Source organism: Corvus cornix, chromosome 8 (assembly GCF_000738735.6).
Source record: "Corvus cornix cornix isolate S_Up_H32 chromosome 8, ASM73873v5, whole genome shotgun sequence".
In the NCBI taxonomy this organism is placed as follows: domain Eukaryota; kingdom Metazoa; phylum Chordata; class Aves; order Passeriformes; family Corvidae; genus Corvus; species Corvus cornix.
Genome location: NC_046338.1, coordinates 17,704,152 through 17,719,365, shown reverse-complemented (window position 1 = coordinate 17,719,365; position 15,214 = coordinate 17,704,152). Strand labels below are relative to the sequence as shown.

At 39.7% G+C, this 15,214-nt stretch overlaps 1 protein-coding gene across 1 annotated transcript; it reads right to left on the bottom strand.

The window, feature by feature from the left end:
• Positions 1-2,515: 2,515 nt before the first annotated feature.
• Positions 2,516-13,562, bottom strand: RWDD3 (RWD domain containing 3). The gene is made up of 4 exons (XM_039556034.1): positions 13,453-13,562; positions 7,605-8,083; positions 6,778-6,893; positions 2,516-6,679 (listed from the first exon to the last, which is right to left on the bottom strand). Exons 1-4 carry the CDS (start codon positions 13,535-13,537, stop codon positions 6,565-6,567), a joined length of 795 nt encoding a protein of 264 aa, XP_039411968.1. The 5' UTR covers positions 13,538-13,562; the 3' UTR covers positions 2,516-6,564.
• Positions 13,563-15,214: the final 1,652 nt, after the last annotated feature.

The window sequence follows — 15,214 nt, the reverse complement described above, 5'->3', positions numbered from 1 at the left end:
AGCTGAGTTTACAGCATTTGGCTCCTTGTCAATACAAAGGTAACCCTGAAGTTCTCCTTTGCCACATGAATACCTCAGAAACATGATTTTCTGGATTTCTTGTAGCTATTCCAGTGGAGTGTTTTCTTTCCCTCCTGTTTTTGTTCTTATTAGATATGCCTTTCTAATTCATACTTAAAAGCTGTTTCTTAATTGCATTGCAAATCCTTGATCCAGAATAGGTTTGCAGTACTTCAATCTTTTCATGCCACTGACCACCATTATCACCCAAAATGATCTTTGAAATTGATGTGGAACTGAAATAGATCAACTTCCCAAGACACTAGACGCTATTTTAGCAAGGACCATCTAACATCTCCATACCAGGTGTCTATAGTATCAATGCAGAAAAAGTCTTGTAAAAATTAAACACTTACCTGAATTCTCCGATTCCACAAATAAGCAGAATTTTTTTTCCCCAAAAGCGATTTGTCAATCCCCTTAGCCCTTGCTTTCCAGAATGCCCAAATTTTGTAGAAAATCTGGTCCTGGGAGCTGCTAGTCACCTCTTCCATCAATGTTCCCAATCGCTCGGAGCCATGACAGCCTGGTTTCCAAATGATGAGACTTTTGGAGTTTGTTGCCTCAACAAAGTCTCTGTCATTCCTGGGTCATCTGAGGACACTTTCTAAGAATTGCATTAATTCCTTCATGGACAGCCTACAGCTCTTGAGTGAGGTTTGTCATTCCTATACTCATGAAAACTTCCACTACTTGCTCTCAGTTCTACATGCCGCTTCTGCTAAAAAGAGAAATGACAATGAAGCTGCATATTTATTTCAGACATTTCTACTTGAAGCTTGGATACAGTAGCAACTTCTTTAGTAGCTCATACTCCCGAATTTCTTTCCAGAGAGAAATCAACGCAAACACCCCCTCCTTCTGGCTTCTCTGAGAGCCACATCACCAGTGTTTTTATTGCTGTCTGTCCCTTTCTAACACCTCCACTTCCACCAAATAAAAACCAGCCTCTGGCACAGCTCAATTCATACAGCTCAGCTTCTGTTCAGCATCTCACGTGGACAGTGTTCTCACAAGTAAGTCAGTTATTTTACTTCAAAAAAGAAGTGCATTTTATCGTATCTTGACTGAAAGGTAGTCATAGCACCATCTCCTATAAAAATGTACCCTGCCTCTGTATACCACTACAGATGAGTGACTGACCAGAGACCAGCAAAATCATTTTCCGTTGGTCTTTTTCCAAAGTACAACTGAAAACCAGAATTTACCACCTTCAGTCTTAAAACTGTGGCACTGATTTTGCTGTGCAGTGTTCCCAGTGACTATCAAAAGTGTAAACTTCAGCATATTACCCTCCATGACATTAACATAAAAGGAGTACCAGAGAGTTTTCCTGATGTAAAGGTTGGATCAAGCAACAGCCAACCATTCACCTTCTGCATTGGTGGAATTCACTCCCTCGATTCTCTACACAAAGTTCAAGAAATATCCAGCTAATCCCTTCAGTGGAGCAGTTAGATGTTGTCAAAAGTGGTCCCATAAAGGCCTGGAGAGCACCCTGCCTCCACCCAGCTGGCATCAAGATCTGATATAACACACTGGCTTGATTTGTCAAGTTCAGCTCCAGAAAACTCTGATCATTTGACAGCTTCCCATAGCCGCAGGAATGTAAAAGGTGACAACAGGAAAAGCAGCAGAAAAGTAGAGTTATTGTTCTCATGCAGAGACCTTTTGTAACAAGTTTCATCCTAAAATAACGCTTTGCATTCAAGGTGTAATAGATAACAATGTATACATATAAAGAATCATAGATATTTACAATGGGAAATACTAATAAAATGTTGACCCAAATTCCACGATCAGCTATGTTCTAAAATAGGATACAAACAGATTACTGGTATCACATCATGAAACACAAAGAAAATTTTAAAGTGCAGCAGTTGCTACCTTATTAGCATAAAATTAAAGCATCTGAGTGCATAATTAACTCAAAACATTAAGGGATTCATTTTTAGAGTCCAAAGAATTCCTTAAATTAATGTATTTTAGGCAAATTTTTCTGTCACCCTGAAGAGTTCTCTTCACTGAAGGTTAATACTTTGAAGTTAGACAACATAAACTAATATAAAAGCCAATACATGAACAAACAGCTGCAAAATGCTATCAGCATATTTATATTCCAAGTTCCATTTATGTCTATAATTAAGAATATAAGCAATCATAACTCTTGCATAAGATAACAAAAAATTAAGTATACATACAAAATACAAAACCGTAACAGAGTGCTGCATGTGTTACACACAAAAAGACAGGATGATAATGCTTAGTACTACTGTAAGATATATTAAAGTTGATTCCAGCAATTGCACTATTTCATAATATAAGCAATTTCAGTCTCAAACTCTGGCAGAAACACAGTGAGTGCAACATTTCATCATCTTATTTCAAATGTACTATAGCATGATTAGGTTCATATTTTCACAGATACAGCTGAAAAAATCAAGGGACACTAGGCTTTAAATCATCCATATGCAGGGTTTATTAAACTATTTTTAAAAGAAACAACATAAACAAAGTATTTTTTCCACTATGAAGTTTCTTAAGGCTCATTACAGTACTTCTGCATATAATTCATACTAATCTCAGTGGGTTTGGTGGGTTATTCACATCAGAAGTAAGAGACAAATGATCTTATTATAGGAAAATGAGATGTAACTACAAAACCACAAAAATCAGCCTTTTTCACAAAACAACCAAATCTACTTTCAGTTATTTTTAATTTATTATGTCAAGGATTTTCATATATGACTTCCTGCAGTGTCTTCTCCTCCCTCTAACACCAAATAACAAATTCGGGAGTAGAGGGGGAGGAATTAATGAGACTGAATAAGTATGAAAAACAGGTAAATCCCTAATACTGATGTCCCCCATTTTTTCCCTTCTCTGGATCTTTCTTGTTTCCTTAACCCATTTTTTCTTTTGTTCACACTTAATAAGCCAAGGTATTCAAAAAGACCAATCAAACCTCAGTTTTGTCCTAAAAAACTTGATTCTTCAAGTTGTCAGTCCTATGGCAACATCTTTCCTTTTAGCCTGATTTTTAAAGGAAACTATGGTTATAAATCTGTGCTGTCCGTACAGAAGTAAGCGTTATTTACACTACAAAGTCTTCCTAGAACTTTTGAATTTAAGTCACTTCAATTAAAATGAGAGATTAACAAGCTGAAAGAAACCAAGTACCTACAACTTTGATGAAAAAGTTAACAGGTGGGAAAATGCTATTCATATTTTAAAGATTTATGCAAGCAATAATCAATTTACGCACAATCAATACCAGGCACTGGGAAAGCCACCTGGGAGAACACCATCAGGAACGTATCTCTGGCAGGGAAGGCTTCATGTGTGCTATAGCTTAGAAACTAGCAAGGCCACAGGAAACAAGGCTTTACTAACCATGCTGTTTGAAGAACTATTTATAACACAGTATCTACAAGAAAGCTAGCTTCTAATTTGTTAAATCATCTTTAATTTGTGGATTTCTTCTTCCTTTCAACTGAATTGTCAGATTCTGATAGTTACATACACTTCACTAACATTTTAGACACTGATATGCATTTTTTTCCCTGCATCTTATTCTTCTGTATCTGTGCATTTTGTTCTTGTGTGTGCTTCGATTCCCTTGGAAGGCAGAACATGCACCACAGGACCCATTTTGATGACTTTTGTGCCCCAGAGGCTTGTAGGCTAGCTCATCTCTTTTTACAATGAATGCAAACAAACCATCAGTTAACAGACAGCTGCAACATCCTTCCAAAAGAACAGCCTTTAAAAATATTGTTTACTTGTCTGAACAGAAGATATCCTCCTACCCTTCAAAGTAAGTGACTGTTTGATAGGGAGGAAAAGCACTTGCTTTAACAGAATCAGATTGACATCAGTTTTCATGTACTCTGCTGTCTGAACCGTACCAAGGTGATCAGATTTGTAATTCTCCTGAAGCACATCAAACCAAGCTAAAAAACTGTAGTCCTTTCCTACATTGAACTTGTGGATTTGTCCACTGTAAGCTAGTGAATAACAAATCCAACTATGGTAAAAATCCATTGTATAAAATGCATTTTCCAACTCCTGAAACACAGAAATCATCTAGCTTCTTACAACAACTTCATTTTGGCAGGATGATGAGTAAATGATCAGGAGAGAGCTGCAACTTACCCAACTGGCACTTTTTCTTTTTAGTTGGCTGTTGCAGAATGCCAGCTCTGACCAAATAGTTGACTAAGAAGGCATCAGGCAATAAAACTCAAAAAAATATATGGGTTTATATTCAAGCGCAACTGGCAATCACTGATGGCCACAAATGGCTTTTCTAGTAGGCAGGAAAACTTTAGTAAGTCTGCATCTAATCTTGCAAGAAAGATGATCACAACAACTTACGCCTCAATTATTTTTGAAGTCACATGCAATTTGAGATCACATGAGTAGGTATGCCATTCAACCTGATTCCTAAAATCAGTGGATTTACAATGCATCTGGCAAAATCTGACAACATTTAGTTTTGCAGAGAGATACTGATTATGTTTTCTTATGCTGTACATGCATAGGCCTTTTCTTGAGTTTGATACTTGTCAGATCTGTCACACAGTATGAGGAGAGAGCCTCTGAAGCTTTTCAAAACTTTATACTGCACTGACACACAATTTTTCAACAGATATTTTACCTGAGAACAGTTTGATTCTGGAAACTGTAATTTAAAATACATGTTATTTTAATATTTTAAAGATACTTGTGTTTTGTTCTTCCTTATAAAAGCAAGAATTCATCTTCACATACACTTAAAATGATAGAAAATTAGATTTCCTGTCTCTCAGGAAGCCATTTCAAAATAATATAGAACAGATTTGTAAAACCTGTTCAACCCAGTCTGTTTTCTACTGTGCCTGAAGTATTGTACTGATAAACATGAAAGACTCATTAAGAAGAACTTTGCTACTATCTCATTAAATTAGCATCAGTCCCTAAAATAGCATGCAGCATACATATTTTAGACACTCTTTATTAGGAAAATTACCAAACTCCTGAAAAACTTCAGAAACTTTCAAACAATCTACAACCCTTTATGCATCTGTTATCTCAAACAGTGAAACATAAAATCTTCCCAGTCTGCTTTAGTTGCTTACCTAGAATATACAAAGAAAGAGGTATGATCTCATGGTCTGAGTATGAAACAGGAAATCAGATCCTACATAATGATTAGCCAAACTGCACTTTCGGAACTAAACAAATTGCACTGGTCTTCCCCCAGCAGAATGGAAATAAATTAGTTTATACTGAATTGATCAAATCTGTTTAATTAACACAGAATACATGAGACATTTGGCTTCTGGGATTGAGTTTTAGAGAGCAGTAAAGCACATGTTTAGCTACATGCTAAAACCAACTGAAGTAGCAAATGGCAGTGCTAAGTTACTAAGAAACTCATGACTGCAAGATTTTTATTGCTAGATAATTTATCTAGTCTTGCTACAGAATGGCTTCAGGTAAAATAAAAACCAAGGGATACACATTAATAATCCTAAGAAATAAGTATCCAATTCTCCCTAGGTAAACAGAACTTGCACAACTTGCACAATTTATAAAATTATGCATATAATTGGTAACACTATACAGATGTAAAACACAGACTACTGATAAAAAAAGAATATGTAAGTTGGTCAAGGCCAGTGACCAATTCAAAAAACCCAAACAAACCTTGGCAGAAGTCTTGAAAGACAGAAGACTGAAGTCTGTATATAAACTGCTCCAACAGTTTAATTGAATCAAGATATCTAAAGCTGCACAGACAGTAAAACCAGATAAAGTGTAAAAAGACATCTGTAAACTATCAAAGAAAATATTACAATTGGCTTTAACTCAGCTTTTAATCAATTTAAATCCTCCATGTGGGTGTTTTTATGCATTTTAAAATAAAAACTAATATTCAAAAAGACACTTCTAAGTTTTTTCAGGCCCCAAGTGACATGAGCTTTTTCTTCAAATCAACCATCTAGCATTTACAGTCAATTAAATGGAGAGAATGAAAAATTAGCAGATGAACTCTTAAGGGATATTAAGTGTACGCTGTCCTCACGTATTCAAATCTGTGTTTGCTATGTTTCTTTATAGAAATATCTTCATATAATCTTACAAAGCAAAATTAATCATGCTTTCCAGCAGGCCATTATCAATAAACTCTACCATGAGAAGGAACAAAACATTGAAAAACAGGGACTGCAAAACAGAGTCTGACTAGAAGACTATGTTTTTAACATTATTTCTTCCCAATCTCTCATGCTTGCCATGCAATTATCACAATCAACATCACATTGGTTGGAAAAAGCTATTAATACATAAATGCCAAAAAATTATCAGTTCTTAATGTGCCCCCTTCTTGCAAAAGGATGACTACTACTGGTATTTTTTGCAGAAATGCTTCAACATTGTTTGCCACAAGTCCTTTCATCTTCCATCAGCATCTGCAGTCAACTACTGCTTTGGTCAAAGGTCCAGTGTTTTCTTTTAATTTTATTTAAAGAGAGGAGGGACAAACTCAGAGAAAAGAGTTTTAAGTCCTGCAGCTTCAAATTCCTTTTGTAGCTCCTCCAGTGCTGAATATTCTTTGATTTCGAATGTCTGAAACCTACATTGTGAAAGAGGAAGACATGAATATACCTAGATTTGTCAGAATGTAATTATCAATTCTGTTACTTTTCTATCCACAACAGTACTAAATTATACCTTTTATGCTGTGACTGTATTTCTGTCTCACACAGTACACTCATCATTTTCTCTTTGCATTTCTTTCCACCTGAGTCCACATCCACCTTAGAAGTTTTCTGAAGAATCAAGTACTCCTAAAAGACAAAAAAATCCCAAAATATTACATGCCACCTAGTATTTTCAAAGTTTAGTAAAATAAAAAAGCCCATTGAAAACGTAGACTTTTTTTCAGAACATAGCAATCAAACTTTGAAAGTGCCCATCCCAAAAAGTGCATGACTGCTTCTATTAATCAGTTTTAAGTTAAGTGCATGCCTAACTGATTTAGAGAACATGATTAGAAAAGCCAAAACATTCTCCTCCAACAGCACCACCAAAACCAACCTAATGCAATGGGAGGTCAAATGTACAGGCAAAAATTTCAAAGCCCAGGCATGCAGTAGCAGCACCATGTGGTTTTAAGTCAAGGAAAGAGACAGTTAGCAATGAGTTAGAAATATGTCTGTTATTAACTTCTCACCAAAAATTTTTCAACTTTCTGGGGCATTTGGGAAATACAGGAAACTGAATCTAGGCATATTAAGGTCAGGGAAAAAAGGGATACAGGGTATAATTACAGTGGGAAGCAATGCAATACAGGCCACAGGTGTACAGGTATCACTGTAGACAGAACAGAATACCTTCTTTTTTTTAAATACAGAATAAAGTTGCTGGGCCTTCCTACTCTGATAATGATCAATTTGTTTCCAAAATTGTTAATCTTAGAAAAACACACACAAAATATTCAGACATGGAGGTTTTAGTGGTAAATCAATAGAACTAGTCAACATTCATTGCTCCTGCACCTTAATGCTGCTCCTGTCACCCTGAAGAAGAATCAATATTATCTTGCCCATGAACATCAGTCTTCCAGTCAGCCTTAGATTTGAAGCCCATTTTTCCACAGTTTTCACATATTTTGCCTTTGCTCTCATGTGATCTAAATGCAAAAGGAGCATCCAGATACCATCTTCTGTTCCTTTTGACAAAGCAGTTTTTTCATTGCAAACTGTTGCTGATTGCTTAATGACATCTTTAAGATGCTGCTGTACCCAAAGAATCAGATCATGCACCATGGGTTCAGAAAGATGCTTCTTTGCTTGTTCAAGTAATTTATCTTTCACGTCCATGCATTGGGCCCTTGTAAGCTGGTCTGAGTTAACAGAAATATCCGGTAGAGTTGATGGGTAATTGACTGGTAAATGAAATAACAGCTTTAAAACTACATCTGTATCCAACACTTCTTTCACACTGATTTGAATTCTAAATGAGATTCCACGTGTTTCTGGAAAGTATTAAAAAAAAATAAACATTAATAGTTTGCTTGAAGTTGAAATACATATATATCACTAAATCATGTTATTTTCTTTAACAATTCAACACAAATAACTGCCATTTCCTCTAAAATAAAAGGAGGTGATTTTTTTTGCAGGGTGGGGGCTTGCAACCAATGGCTCAAGCTATACCTGCAGGGAATCCTGAAATGAAACACTTCCGTAGCATAGTAGAAAGAAAGTTATTAACACATTCTAAAAAGCATTCACACCTTTTGGTTCTTTCAAAGTCTAGACAAGCCAGTAATAAAGAATTGTCTCTCTCAAACACATAACTCAGCTTCTACAACTCAACAGCAAAAGCAAGGACAACTGAAAATAGAGACTCTGCTGGATGGACTCAGCACTGCTCTAAGTTTGCTCCTAAAGAAATCTGTAAGACTTCTAACACCAATACTAATGCAAGGCAAACAGACTTGCACGGGGTATTTTTTAAGACAATCATTCAAAAGCAGTTCCACACTTAGGAGAGACTTGGAAAGAAAAAAGTCAGATTCTTTGTCCCCTACAACTTGCAGAAAAAATATGCTTAAATCTTTTCTGCCAACTCCTCTACAACAGTTGCACTGACATAAGGAAAACATCTCTGTTGGACACCTGACCCTAGATACCACATATATAAATATGCATGTACTCATATTAATGTATGTTTATATATCTTCATATCTGCTCAAAATATATTGCAGGTCTACTTAAGAATTATTTTCAGAGTGAAAAGGATACACACAGTATGCAGCAGGAAAAGCTAAAGGCAACATCATCCTGATAAATCATAAAATCAAAGGTGCTTAATATGAAAGTTATGTACAGTCATTCATGACATAAAACCTTCTTAACTGAAAGTGTCACACAAAAACAATACAAAACTTGACAAAGTGAAAAGCGGGGACAAAGACCTAACCTACTTTTGCTCCTCTGCCATGAAGTAAGAGCGTATCAATCAGATAAAAGATGATCTTCTTCAGATGTTCTCTGCTTCACCACTTTGATGCATTCTAAACACTTCACCCCTTTTCTTTCAAAAATTGCTAAAATGTCAGGTTGATTCACTCTATGAGGGCAGGAGAAGCCAGATTTGAAAGGCAGATTAGAGCAGAGCTGAGTTTCAGAGCAGGTCTTTTGAAGTGACTTGTGCTCTTCCCCCCATACCTTACCTTACCTTCCTTTACACGGCAGTCAGTTGAATTATGTTTGATTAGTATTGCTGATCCCACTAACCAACCTCTCACAGTGCCCTCTATGATTTTATATTTCAAATCTACTAAAAAAGTGAAAGAACCTAAAAGTGACTTGGACAGACAGGAGTACTTTAGAGAGCTATCCAAGGGCTTGTTTCCAAACCTCCTTCCTGGGTCATACAAAGAACTCTCAAGGTCAGAGAAGCCACAAAGTAAAATCAGAAAACCCTCCAAGCCCAATAATCAAATCTAGCAGTACCATGAAGACCACCACCTTCAAACATCTACATCACTACCTAAGACTCAAATCCAGTGGTGAAAGCAGTAGATGCAGATCCATTGAATCCAATGAAATCACACCCAATCATGCCTGTCCTTATGGGCACCATATGTTAAAAGAGTCGCTTCCTGTCAACAGGAGTTTGTCTTCAACCCTCCAAGACCCTATCAAAGGCTCCAGACTACTTTTAGGGCAAATGCATTCCTCAGAAAAACACCAGCCTTGGAAGAGACCCTTGCAAGTGGTCAGTAGCTACAGAGGAGGACCTCAAACCTTCCCATTTCAATCTCTGTCTTCTGCTGTCCTGACAAATGTCTCCTCCTGGGCCCCAGCAGCGGTAGCTCCTCTGCCATTACGCCAGGCTCAGCACACATAACCACAGACACGGGCAGAAAAGCCTGTCCTGTGCATCCTGGGGCCGCGGTCACCCCTGTGGCCACCACAGAGGTGTCTGCACACACAAGCATTGCACCAGACAAAGTGCTGCTACCCCATGCCCTTCAGCTGCCCCCTCTCAGGGTAGCCCCACCAGGTACACAGCCAGCTGGCATCTGGCTGAACGGGATTAGCATTATTGTACTTCTCCCCATGAATCACTTTATTTTAAACTATGTCATCAAGAGATTTTAAAATGCACAGCCTATACAAATTGAAAAATACTACTCTATTGCCAGCTTAATTACAGTGACAGAAAAACATGTTACCTTTCTGATAATCCTCCTAAGATTTTTCCACTAGCTTGTCACAACAGATCTCACCACAGCTCAGAAGTAACAGAGGGATAGAGAGGCCAACCCTGCCCCTTTGACAAGAGCCTCCTGCTGCAGTGATCTTATCTTAAGCCTGCAAAAATCTCACACCTTTCCTTGTGATGAACTAATCTGAAGGAAGCAAAACAGCCTCGCATCCCAAGGTGTATCACCCTGAGCCATCGGGTAAAGCCCAGCCGTGCTCATTTACATCTGCTTCAGACTTACTTTTAAAAAGAAGAATCAGTTCAAAACCTTTGCAGGGCTACAGCATCTAAAGTTTATTTAAACCTTGCAGCATCCCTTTTCTGCACCAGCGCTGCAGACACTGGCAGAACAAAGAGCAAACCACCGGCGCCCTGCGCAACCTGGCTCCAAAGAAATATTTCCTTTGTTTGCACATGCTACAAGGGCCGAGTTGTCTTCACAGCAACACAGCAATTATTTCTGAAATAAAAGGTTGGGTATGACTGTTCTGCTGGCATTTAATGTGCTAATCAGACTAAACTCAATACATTTTAACTCGTTTTCCCCCATAGCTGCATGCTTATCAGTATATTTAGCTCTAGCATACTTCAGATTTTTTCTTATGTTCCATGTCAACCAGACAGATATCCCCCTCCTCTCCTGCCCAAAGGCATTTTATGCAACACATGCAGTCTATTTTTAAATTCAGAAAATGGCACCTACTAACGTACAAGCTTAGAATATCTAAATATACTTTTATAGCAAGCTTGGTGAACAGACCAAAAGAGAACAGATTAACAACTAAATTACGGATTTCTATCTGTAACACTAATCTTTGCAAATAGATATGTAAGGTAAAAAAGATATGCTATAATTAGTTTATTTAAATTCATCCACACATTGGTTTTGATAAAAACACATTTTGCATTCTGAATACTTCACTGTTGAATTCCAAAAAGCCAAAGTTTTTACCATACCAAGAGACCTGTAAAAGCATTCTCTTACATTCCTCAACACCATGAATCCCCAATGGCCTGCTTTTTGATCCCATGGATCTACACACAAATTACTCTTAATGTCTTAGAGATTGTATAACATAACAGTCTTCCTGGAAGTTATGTCTGTGCACCATTTGTCAATGACAATTTACATGGTTTGAAGAGATAAAGGAAATGTAAGCTAATGACTGAAGCAAAAGTTAATTGTATACTAGAGGATTCTGCAATTCCAACAAGTAAATTCCAAGAGGATGAAAAATACCAATGATCATTGTTGTAAAGAATCTTTTCAATTCCAGCAGAAAACTACGTAAATCAATCAAATATACCTGATCCTAACGTATCATGAACACAGCGTGGTTAAAGGCCCTCCAAGGTCACATAACATTAATATAAATAAAATAGCCTGTTCCTATTGTGGACTTGTGACACCTCATTTTATGTACAGGAAGGTTTCTAAACCTCTTACATTCTGGCAACTTATAAACACAAAATCATTTTTCCATATATGAAGCACAGAGAAGAATGTGCCTATATTTCTCAACAGATTTGGAGGAACAGACGTGTATATGCAATGTTCAGATACGCTCACATTTTTTAAAATTAACATCTGATAAGCCTGGATACTGTTTTTTTAAACTATGCCCAAAATTAACATTCTTGAACTTTTTCACTCAAAAATAAAGCTCAGTTGAAACATTTCATCAATCATATTTTAAAGATACAACCCTAAATACCAATTTTTTTAAAAAAAAGGCAGAATAGCATGCCTGCACTGGAGCAGGCGGTGCATCATGCATATTGAGATACAAAATTCTGGTTTTAGATTACTGTGATTAATTGTGCTCCCTGCAGACACTAATGTCTTCATCCAACCTCTCCCCTCAAGCACAGTCACCTACAACAGGAACAACTGTCCAGGACAATATCCAGATATTCTGAATATCTCCAGTGAGGGAGACTGCACAGGCTCTCTTGGCAACCTCCAGCACTCAGTTACCCGCACAGTAAAAACGTGTTTCCTTATCAATCCCAGTTCTTTAGGGCTCGATACATACATGTGCAGACAAAATCTGACACCAGACCACTACATCCATCTTTAGCAGCATTCCCCAGGACTTCACTGCAGTCCAACCTGCAGGAAGCTCTCCCTGTCCATCACTCTGCTGGGGAGCAGCCCTCTGCAACAGCTCCCAGGACACTGGGGACCTGTGATACAGAATATAGGCATATTCTGTGTGCATATGTGCATGTGTATCTCTCCCCAACAAATACATAAGAGTTGTCACATCTGTGGTAGGCACTAAGCAAAATTTACTAATTGTCTGGATCTGAACAGACACCAACACTTGCATATCCAGCCTGACAGCAGCTGCTATTATACACTGGAACTATTGAGATTCATTCTCCCTTGCTGAAGGGGCATCTTCACAGCAGTGTACAGTGCAGACTAATAAAAACCATCTCTTAATACTACGTTCTGATCAGTGGCCACCAAGACTGTTGCAAAAACCATGGAGGCGTCCAGGCTTCCAACATTCCTTGCCTACATCATCCAGCAGATGATGGGGGCAAGTACTACCAACCTGATCATTCCACCTACAGCAGACACATCAGCCTCGGTACCCCGTAAAACCTACAGCCGTACACATCTTGCTGAAGCAGGAGAACATCTGGCACGTCACAGTGCCCCGGTGGTCACCTTACCCCAGAAAAATACAGAGATGACCCAAGGCTTCTCATGCACTGCAACAGCTGTACTCCTAGTCAGTCTTACCGGATAAACACCTGGTCTTCTTAACGCGTACAAGATTCACGTGCTTGTTTACCTAGAGGGTAGCCAGCCCATTCTCAGGCTGCCCCTCGCTTGCCCCCAGGGCGTGCAAGGGCCCTGAGAAGGTCCCTAACTATAACCGAGCAGGGCCCGCTGGGCTCCGTGTCCCAAGCGAGGCCGGCGGCACAGACACGCGGCGGGGCAGGGACACGCGACAAGCGGCAGCAGCGAGGGACCGAGCCCGTGCTGCCCCGGGGGCCGAGCCCCGCCGTGAGCGGCCACGGAGCGCTTCCTCCCGAGGCTCTGCCGGGCCGAGCCGCCGCGCGGGGCAGCGGGAGAGCCCGGGCTGGGGGCAGAGAGCGAGGCCGCGTCACCTGAGGCCGCCAGCACCTCGCAGGCGCCCGGCTCGCAGTAGATGGCGGCGAGCGCCGACAGCTCCTCCCGCGCCAGCTCCGACATGGCCGCCAGCGCGCCGCAGCGCCCCCTGCCGGCCGCAGGGCCCGCACCATGGCCGCCAGGGGGCGCCGCCGCGCCGGCCCGCGCCACAGGGAGGAGAACAAAATGGCTGCTCTGCGGCGGCTGGGGCCCGCGCTCTGTCCCTCTGTCTGTCCCTGTCCCCAGGAGCCCGCGCCCTGTCCCTCCCTCCATCCGTCCGGCCCTGTCCCGAGGAGCCCGCGCCCTGTCTCTTTGTCCCTCCCTCCCTCCGCCCCTGTCCCGAGGAGCCCGCGCCCTGTCCCTCTGTCCCTGCCCCGGGGTGCGGAGCGTTGTGCGACGATCTGACCCATAGTGAGGAAGAGCCGGGCTCGGCCTCGGGCTGCACACGACCCACGGAGTTGCATTCGCACACACCCCTGCACAAAGAGTTACTAGAATATAAAATTATGTTTCTTACAATCAACTACTGTGACTTCGCAATCCTGTTACAAGCGCTCATACCGAGGTTGTGCACTGCCAACAGTACAATTAACTCCCAGGCAAAATCATTCCGTATCTTCTGTTATTACAAAAATCACTTTAAAAAGCAAGGGCTGGGGGGGTTACTTTTCAGGAGATTATATCCTGCTACTTTTAAGCCCCTAACTTGTGTTGAAATAACAAGAACTATGAGGGGGCTTAGCAGGAGAGGAGGGAGATGCTGGGAGAGAGCAGCACTACACTTAGCAGCTGTCAGAGAGAAGGCTCTGGTGGAAATTGGCCTTAGAAGTGTCTCCATTCTATTATTAAGAACTTCCTTGCCCCGGTCTTTCCTCCTTCTCCTCTGCTACTTTGCATATTCCATTTTACATGTTTAAATAAAAAAGTCGATGTAAATGTCTTGAATTGACACTATCACTAGACATGGAGGTCCCTATGAATAAGTTACTGCACTCTGACATTTGGAAGTCATCAAATGAGACAGTATAATGTCAGCTTGATATTTTTCACTCTATGAAAAGATCAGCTTCATGTCAAAGATCTAAATTCCATCTTAATGTAATAATTTTTCTTGTATTCACAGACAACTGAAAATGCTAAATATTTAAATTTGAAACGAACTTCTACAGTTACAATCTGGCCTTCAGAGTCTATTATTATGAAATTGAAAGTCAAGATCTTATTTCCCCTCTTCCTTTTTTTTATTTCTTCAAGCATTGCAGTGTTTGATAGAATATTAGCCATATTCTCTAAATGGATAGTTTCCCATCAACATGTGGCAAATAAAGTTAAAAAAGAAAAGTCTCGCTTTTTAGAGTAAGCCTATATTAAACCAGCTCCAACATCCTGTCACAAAATGATTGTGCCACCACAATCTTCCACTTTGCCTGACAAGGCAAACAGAATGCAACCTTTCATACATAGGTAAGATTAGTCTTCCCAGTGTTATTTGCAAAAGCAGTATCCTTTGCCTTCCACTCACTATAATTACAGCCTTAATTAGGTGTTGTTTCAACAACCACCAGTGAATACATATAAAATGGTGCGTTTTGACCGGTTTTTCCCTAACCTAACAAGCAAATCAGAGGAGTAGACAGACATTTGGAAAAGAGTTAATTTGGAACATCCATCTTATTCCTTTTACCATCATTTCCATGCCAGCCCCTTTGCCATCTCATTGATCGCAGCTGCAGGCAGTCCTAAAAACACACATTCCAGAAG

Bases quoted from the DNA above. Each gene is read 5' to 3' on its own strand.
- RWDD3 (XM_039556034.1), bottom strand. From the start codon at position 13,537: ATGTCGGAGCTGGCGCGGGAGGAGCTGTCGGCGCTCGCCGCCATCTAC. The intron at 6,894-7,604 runs GTGCAGGAGCAA...TTTGTCTTTTAG, and splicing joins GTGACAGGAGCAGCATTAAG to GAGTACTTGATTCTTCAGAA. The intron at 6,680-6,777 runs GTATAATTTAGT...TTCACAATGTAG, and splicing joins ATACAGTCACAGCATAAAAG to GTTTCAGACATTCGAAATCA.